General features: G+C 41.5%; 1 protein-coding gene across 3 annotated transcripts in view; it reads left to right on the forward strand.

The window, feature by feature from the left end:
• RNF144B (ring finger protein 144B) overlaps nucleotides 1-8,088 on the forward strand; it is a 69,134-nt gene extending 61,046 nt beyond the window's left edge. For all 3 annotated transcript variants that reach the window (XM_056483965.1, XM_056483964.1, XM_056483966.1), the window contains exons 5-8: nucleotides 3,895-4,099; nucleotides 5,204-5,348; nucleotides 7,044-7,133; nucleotides 7,328-8,088. In XM_056483965.1, the coding sequence (XP_056339940.1) occupies nucleotides 3,895-4,099; nucleotides 5,204-5,348; nucleotides 7,044-7,133; nucleotides 7,328-7,468 (581 nt within the window). In that variant the 3' untranslated portion in view covers nucleotides 7,469-8,088. The remainder of the gene's footprint in view (nucleotides 1-3,894; nucleotides 4,100-5,203; nucleotides 5,349-7,043; nucleotides 7,134-7,327) is intronic.
• The last annotated feature ends 904 nt before the right edge of the window (nucleotides 8,089-8,992 follow it).

Consider the following 8,992-nt stretch of genomic DNA (forward strand, 5'->3'; position numbering starts at 1 on the left):
TCCATTCCTGGTTTTAAAGACTGTCACCAGCTTGAGAGTTTGAGCTGGAAGGTGCAGTGCTTTTCCAAGAACTCAGTGTGTAGTGGTGTACAGAGTGGTGTATCAGAGACTTTGCCCCACTCTGCTTCTTTCCTTGAAAGATTGTGTTTATATTCTTGCTCTGCATGCCTACTTAGATGCATAAGACAATGCAGAGGTCTGTAAAAATTAGGCAAAGTAATGCACTTGAAAAGTTGATTGAAGAATATATAGGTTTTTACAGAGTCTCATCTGGCATACTCAAGCAGGCCCAAGAGTTTATGGGCAAGTGTAGATTGTAGCTACGATTTTCAGGGACTCATGTAAAAAAAAGAAAAAAAAAAAAAAAAAAGAGAAAAAGCCAAACCTTGCTTTAATTTTTTATTTCTTTCTCGTGTTTTGCCACCTTCTTATTTATTCTTTATTCCCTTATGAAGTCTCTCCAGTTCATAAGCTACTCGGTGGCTTGTCCACAGTTCTAGACAGTGGAAATCAGAGCTTGCTAAATCATCATATTAAAGGGTTAAGAAATAGAGTTTCTTGGAATACATTAATCTGTTTTATGTAAAACCCTTTTTAACTGAAGACTTTGAAACTATTGGTTTCCTGGTATCTCCTTCTCTATAACTAGCCAAAGCTGAACTCATGATCTTTTGTTCAACTCACTGTACATATTTTTTTTTACTGCCTCCCACACAGAGAAGTCTGAAACTATTTTTTAAACCCTCCTTTTCTTTCTTACCGAAGTCTGACAAATCCTTTTCCAGCTCTGCTATCTCTCTATGATTCTAAGATCAGTCCTTACTCCTTTATGATAAAACTGGTGTCCAAGCAGCAGACTTAGACATAGCCCTTTTGCCTTGCCTTTTGGCCCCAGCAATAAATCCAGCTTATTGATGTCTGGGAACAATGATTCCTGCTAGCTAAAGCTCTGACCTGGACACCCAGCACTAATCCCAGCCCTAGCCAAGACCTTTTGCCTTTCTGGATTTAGTGCTGAACCCAAAGCTAACCTTTCTGCACTTGTCAGTGGGACTTGGCTTATTAGCTTCTGCTGGCCTGGACTTCCATTCTTGCACCTGAGCCTTACCTGGCAAAGCCTGCCTGCCCTGATCTGACACTCTTTTTCTGAAACTAGCAACAAACCTCACTGATGGCATCTGCTGGGGGTGAATTCTGACCCAAAATCTGCCCAGAGACTCCTTGATCTTCAAGGGATTGGTAGAGCCCTTCCAGACATTGTGAGATGAATTGTGAAAATTTGAATTTGGAAAATTTTGGACACCTGAAGAAGGACTTACACATCTAACAGCTATTTTCTCCATCCCCCATCTGTGTTAGCTGTGTTAATAGGATATATTTCTTCTCAATTTCATTGCTTTATTTTTTTTAATGGGCCAATAATATTGTGTGAAAACATTATGAGAAGTAATTGGTATAGAATGGTGTATCTATAGACAATCATTAAATTTAATAATAGATGCACTGACAATGTGCTGTTCTCTTGTGGATTTTGTGTTTGTAGAATGCAAATGTGTTTTTAAAAACAAGATTTCCTTGCATATCTGTAACTTCTCTGCATCCAGTCAGGTCCAAGCCACAGAGCTTCTGTGAAGTGTATTTACTAGAAGAAACAAGAATTGCTCTATGTCTGCTTAGGGTGGGGTTGATGTAGTCAACAGAAGTAAAGGAATAGAGGAATGGTAAGTGGTCAGGACACATGCATAATGTTTGTTTCTGTGACAATGACTCAGTAGGCTGAGTGGTAGACGAAGAGAATCTCCATTTTATGCCTGACTCAAAAGCAGCCCATTTTAAATGGAGATTTCTGCGAAATACAGTCACAGTCTTATCCTTTCAGTGAGTACCCCTTCTGAGCTGGAAATTATTTTCTTCAAGGTGCTGCATTCTCTCTGTGTGCCACCCACATCTCACCTGCTTGCTTGCATGTTTTATGAAAACTGGCCAGATCCCTGCCCAAAACTGGCACTGTTTGGGAGGGCTTTCCTCCCTAGAGTGGAGGGAGCTGCAGCTGAACTGGCTGCAGGGAAGCAGGGGAAAGACTTGGGAGAGAAGTGGCCCTAACCAAGAGATGGAGCAACTTGCCAGAGCAGGATGATAGCCTCTTTCCTTTTTTTTGGCCGTGCCCTTTTAGTTTTTTCTGGTTTCGCTTTTACTCCATGGTAGACCAAACAGTATGAGACAGCATGGATTGCAAAACACCATCTGTAAGTTCTTTGTAAAATGGAGGAAGTGGGAGAGGAGGGAGTTTCGTCTCATGAATTACATCTTGCTGCAACAAATTCATAAAAAAACAGGTTTACAACCCAGCTCCCCTCCTCCCAGTGATGTAAAAACCAGACATTCTGTCTTTCACCCAAAAACAGGATAGGGGAGTTTAGGTTTCCAAAGCTGAATTTTCAACAGAAAACATACAGAACCTATTGTGTGAAGGATTAAATGCAATAGCAAGTACTAGGCCACAGTCTTACTCAGTTCAGGGTTTCTTTTAAGAGACACCAAAGGAACTAAAAGAAATAAAGAGTTCTCAGTCAGGGCATTACTTTTTAAAAGTACAGCAATATGAAATGATACTTGTTTGTCCATGGCTCTCTTCTACCTACATATGAAGCTGAGAACTAATTTGTTTTTGCTTTCATTCAGTAGAGAGCAAAACATTTGTTTGATTTTGGGAGGCAAAGAAAGCATGTGCAAGACAGTAAGAGAAAAGAATGCAACTAGCTCAATGAAATGGCTGAAGGTAGATGGTACAGGTGTTTTGCTGTCACTGCCTAAATTATAAGTGACAACCTTTGCATGGATATAGAAATTCTCTAAATCTGTTGGAGCACTCTGACACAGACTCAGAAATTACCTGAGGTCAGAACACTGTGTACCTGTGTGTCCTAAAGCCAGCAGAGAAGATGAATATCCATATGTGCTTTCAGCAAAATTTGCCAGAGAACATATTTGTGAGGTCCTTGTGCAGCTTTTTGTTTCAGGTGGGACAACAAATTTTATCTGCTGGAGATACCTTGTAGTGGCTTTTGCCATCTCACAGTCAGGATTCCCACTGACTTTGGAGACATCCTCTCCATCTATTTATTTTCTGTGATGGTACCAGAGAGCTCCCAGGGAAGGAGGAGGAACAAGGTAGCTCCTGCAGGCACGACAGCCCTTTCTGGGGAGGCTCTGCAGGGTGTGAGTGTTCAGCTGCATCTCATGGAATTGAGTAGCAAATGAGCAACAGTGAATGTGTCCCTGCTGGGTCTTTGTTCCAAATTCCTTGAATAAAGATTGGGAAGTGAAAGAAAGGATCAACATTTATCCTTCTCTGCTGTGTGGTGATGACTGTAACTCAGTGTCTACACCCTGAATCTTGACTCCTGTAATAATCTGATACTAGACAAATAGTAATGATATGATACAGTGAATATGAACTGCAGGTTATAGATAGAGGAGAGTAAACAAGGCATGGAAAGTGACTTGACATTAATTTAATGACAGTCTTGCTGTTTATATGGAAGTTGCTGCATGGCTTGCACATGTGGAAGACATGGAATGGCCTAGTGGTACAAAAGACGTGCTTCTCAGCAAGCAGTTAGGTGCATTTCTTGAACCTCCCTATAAAAAGGCAAGGAACACATTCTGTGTAGTGTATTTCTGTTGTTGCAATGCTTTCAGTGGAACTGCTTAGCAGAGCACAAATTCAGACCTGCCTGAAGGAAGCGAGGGCTCAAACGCCCATGGGCGTGGGTGCGGAGCGCTTTGGCTCCCACACCCTTGTGCAGAATGGGTGTTGTATACCTAGACACATGTCACTGGAACAAGAAGGGGACTGTATGAAGAGTTTTATTTCTCTCTGTTGCATTCCAGAAGTCCACTTGGACCCCCAGAGAACGTGGTGCCCCACAGCTGACTGCCAAACAGTGTGCCAGGTGTCACCGAGTGAGTCGGGAGCGCCGGTGCCAGTGGAGTGCCCTGCCTGCCACCTGACCTTCTGCTCCTCCTGCAAGGAGCCCTGGCACGGGCAGCACCTGTGCCAGGAAAGCCAAAATACTCCACTACCAACAGAGCAGGGGTAAGATGGGACTCCATAGTGGCCATGCAGTTTTGCTTTTTTTCATTACAGGTCCTCACATCAGGTTTGTGGAGCAACTTCTTTCTAGGTCCACAGCTTCAGCTCAGATGTTCCTAAATACAATTCCAGTCTAAATATTACTTTAAATGATAAATTTTATTTTTTAATACTTAATATTATTTGTGTACTTGTCAAGCTTGCAACTGACACTTCTGAAAGGTGAAGCCCTCCAGAACTTTAAATCTGCCTAAAGGCTTTGTTAACGTGCTGGAATTATGACCTGTGCCCATACAAAAAAAATCCAATATATCAATATTGCAGGATCCAAATTTTGCCTATACTGTGATTAAGAAATCACCCCTGCTAAATATTTATAGAATTCTCTGCATAGAAAAACCTTAACTCCCACACAGAGTGTAAATTTCACTTGGTGTGAGAAGCCTGATTTATGCTCGTTTTCCTTAACTGCAAACAACCTACAGATCAGGTTGTAAAAGTCATTAATCTGTAGAGGAGAGACTTTTGTGCTTAAATTATGCCATGTCTTTGGCTATCCATATTTGTTTTCATTTTCAGGTTATGTTGAGTCATGTGTTTAAAATTTTCTATCATTTTTTTCAAGAAATGAAAGACTACAGCATTCTGCTTCCTAAAGACTCCATTGAATAGAAGTTGCCAAAAAGCTCTTGCTATGATTTTTCTTCTCTAGGTGTGATCTCTGGCTGTGTTGGAGTTTAAGCCTATTTTATTCAGACAAGGAGGGTGCTGTGAGTTGCATAATCCACTCCTGTTAAGTGAATTGTGCAAGGTCTCTGTAAAAAAGTCTTGAGTTTTAATGCTATAGGTGATTAATAGTGGATGTAGTGAGTGTTGGTTTTATATAGGATAAAGGAACAAGGCAAGGGATTTTCACTTTTATGTGATATTAATAGTCTTACAACTAGTAGTGAGTATGCTTCAGTGTATTGTATTGAATATAAGAAGCTGAGTGTATTAGGACAACTTTAGATGCTCTGAAAAATAAGCACAGTATACATCAGGCAGTGGACTTGAATACCAACAATTATGTTCACATCTCACTTTAATGTTTCCTTACTTTTCTAGATTCCTTATTGGAGCAGAGACAGAGGCACCAATTAAGCAGTGCCCAGTTTGTCGAATTTATATTGAGCGGAACGAGGGCTGTGCTCAGATGATGTGCAAGAACTGCAAGCACACGTTTTGCTGGTATTGTCTACAAAACCTGGATGTAAGTGCTGCAGAAAAACCACCAGGATGAAGAATAATGGGGTTAGGGTTGGTTTGAGGCCCTGCACAAGCTCTTTGTTAGTTCATTGCTGTCCCAGCGAGTTTTTTGGCTCAATTCAGCTTCTGACTCAGTTTCTTTCTCTCCTTTCACCCAGTGCTTCTAATTATATCAATATAGTCATGTCCATGTTAGTTCTTTGAGGAAAATGGGACTAACACATTGCTTTCTGGAGGTTTGTTCCAGCAATACCTTGCTCAGATTCCCTCTTCCACTAGCTAAAAACAGTTTGGTTGAGAGTGAAGGAAATAAATATCTTCCATCTGTTTTAACAACAAAGGACACAGCCTGTATAAAAAATGGTGTGGTACTGAGTGAAGGGGGTTGTTCCATGGTGTAGTGGCTTAAGGGCTCTCTGTTAGGGAGGACTAGGTCTCCTTTACTAGTCAAATCTCTAATGCTGTTTTTGCTGAAGAGAATGATGGGTTATTAGGCTTGAGGACAAAAATGTTGGATCATCAACATGGATTCTGAAGTGTGTGTTGCTAGTTCTCAAAAGTTGCAAACCAGTCTCAGCTTGTGTGGACTTCAAGTATCCTAGCAGCATGAAGAGTCCTGGAAGTAATGCACTTGTATATATGGCAGCCTGCCCTTTTGGCACAGTCATCAGTAACAACTGTGGGATTGTGAAAAGGACTTTACCAGCACTTGAAATAAAATGTTATGTGCTGCGTGGCTTTTCTTGTCTTCCTTTTTGTACTCCACAGCCAGCAAACAATGAGACTTCCTCAGTCTTCAGCCTTTACTCAGCACGCTAAACAGGTTTCCCTCAGTGTTATGTCCCCTTTCTGTGTGGGTGAACGTGCTTTTTCAACATGAGTCTTAGGGATTGCCTGAGAGTACATGCAGTACACAGTGATTGCTTAACACTGTGCTGAACCAGAAGAATGTCACATTCTTGCAGACTCTGCAGACATGCCCTTATCGAGTTTTTGTCAGTTCAAAGGGAGAAAGAGAGAAAGAAACTGTAGTTGTGTGATTCAAATGTAGTTTTTCTAAATGTGTGGGGCTTACAGGAGCTCCAGGCATAGATGAAGGTAATACCTGCAAAGCCAGAGAGCAGAGCTGAAAAGTGAAAGGGGAATGAGCATCAGGTTACAGCACAGTGGTTTAGGGAGGGTAAGGCAGGGCATGAGTCACCTTCTGAAGAAAAGAATAAGTAGTTTAATAAGTATTAATGGTGAAAGAGAAATGAAACAGGGTTTTTGTACTTTTTATATTTTCCTGTTAAGTCTAAGAAGAAAATTACTGTGAGTAGGTACAGCAGGAGAACAGAAGGTAGAATACTTCAGGAAGATGATGCCTCACACTGCTAGTTTTCAGAAATGCCTGTTGTTTTCAGTCTCCTTTATCATCACCAAATTATAGGTACTTGTGCAATCGGTGAAACTCATGTGCTTATGCTTTTTAAAAGTGGAGGAGGAAAGATGCTGTATGATAGCTCAGGTGCCAAACATATGCCAATTTCTGAAACTGTGAGAAGTTACTCTAGGTAATTATTTAGAAGACAGGTGAACTTGTCTGCTGGCAACTGGCAATTTCGATGCAGTGCCAGGAAGGTTGTGTTTCCACTCTGGTCTTGAACCTCTCCCTACAGTTCTGTAACCTGCCCTTACAGCTTCTCCTTTTGTTTTTCAGAATGATATTTTCCTACGACATTACGACAGAGGCCCTTGCAGAAACAAGCTGGGCCACTCACGAGCTTCAGTGATGTGGAACAGAACACAGGTGTGTTCCTTGCCAGCTGGGCAGAGCTCTCATGCATGCATGAAGCAGAGAGATTTTACCTTTCAGAGAAAAACCAAGATGATTATTTTCATATTTTCATATTTTTTGTGACCTATGCTATGTTTATGCATGCACATGCATATTTTATTTTCCATGCTATCTAAATAAGTATTTTTCACCACCCTGTCTTTCAGGTTGTGGGCATCCTCGTTGGACTAGGTATCATAGCACTGGTGACCTCCCCCTTGCTGCTTGTGGCATCTCCATGCATCATCTGTTGCATTTGCAAATCTTGCCGGAGCAAAAAGAAAAAGCCTAGCCTGCCAACAACCTAAAACTCTGTGTCCTTTTCAGTCTCCATCTGTACAACATATGTATGTGAGAAAGCACAAAGCTTATGTTTTGGTGCCATACCTACCAAATAATGCTCCCTTTTTTTTGCCAATTCTTGGGATAAGTGCCTATTATTTACAGGCTACTCTTATCACTAAAAAGTCCTGGTAGGGAAAAAGTCTAGATTATTATGCAGTACATATGGTGTAGGTTTTGCTTCCTGATGAGGAAAACAGGACACCATTGAGTACTTCATACCATAAATATGATCCACCATTCAAGACTGATAGAACATTCCCATTTTCCATCAGCTGCACATGACTTGATCCTGCTGCATTACTCTGGCTTTGCAGATCCAGTTGTTACGGTCGTGCTTGCTGTTGGTTCTTGGTGACACTCAGATTTCTCAGAAAGTCTTGGGTCTTTTGTAAAAAAGGGAGAAGGAAAAGCCTGATTAGGTTCTTCTGTCTGTTAGCTTGTGTCCAGTTAAATGTAGCAAACAATTAAAAAAATATGTTTGGTAGTTTCCTGTCAATTGGCTGCCAAGGCGTTTCTTTCAGCATTGAAATCCATTTGATTTTTACCATTGATCTCAACTACAGAAGTAAAAAAAACCAACAAAGCTGTTTCTAAGTTAGGGCTTTCTTTTGAGAGACTGGACTACCTGGGAAAGCTGCTATTTTTTTCATGTCAAACATGACATGAAATATTAGGAATGTACATATTTTCCTACCATTGGGCATGCCTTTTGTCAGTACCATGGATGTATAGCAAATGCCAGTGAAGGTAATATTGTAAGAAAGGCTGTGATATAGTTCCTATTTTGTGCAGAGCATTGGGATCCTGGCTGTGTGTGTAGAGAGTGGTGGCATGGGCACAGATACACCAAGTACATGTGGGCAGTCAGTGTATTTTTCTCAACAGTTTACACGGGGTGGCAGCAAGAACCTTGTTAAAAAGTTATTGAAACTAGGCTAGGCCAAGCCCTCCTTCAAAACCTTATGGACCTGCTGAAGTGAGTACTTGAGAAATGCTGTGTGTGAGCTCCATCCATGGGAGTATTTCTTTTGTTCTGCTCAAGGTTAACAAATTCTGTTACTGGTATTTTTTAGTTACTCTAAATCTGGAAGGCTATAATTTAATAAGTGCTTCATTTTAATTTGGTGCTTCACCACCAAACCAATTCAGGCCTGGTATCGGTTACACCTGTGTAAGTTCACAGAAAGCTCACTGAAGAGCTGGAATTACTCCAGGCTCAGTCAGGAGTAGCTGAGATCAGGCTCTACTCCATGGAGTTTATTTCCTTAATGGATGGTGCTCCTCACAGCCGGGGCCGGTGGCGCTTTTGTTCTGGACTCCTGTCTGTGCATTCTGTATCTGTGGGAACAGATACAAGTTTGCACCATATAATTGGTTGTAATTCCAAACCCCTTTCCATAAGGGCTGCGAGGTTTGGAGAGATGCTCAGCCCGGGCGTGGCGCCGGGCTCTGCCCCAGTGTGAGCACTCGGCACGGATAACCCGGAG

This window comes from Oenanthe melanoleuca, chromosome 2 (assembly GCF_029582105.1).
Source record: "Oenanthe melanoleuca isolate GR-GAL-2019-014 chromosome 2, OMel1.0, whole genome shotgun sequence".
Classification (NCBI taxonomy): Eukaryota; Metazoa; Chordata; class Aves; order Passeriformes; family Muscicapidae; genus Oenanthe; species Oenanthe melanoleuca.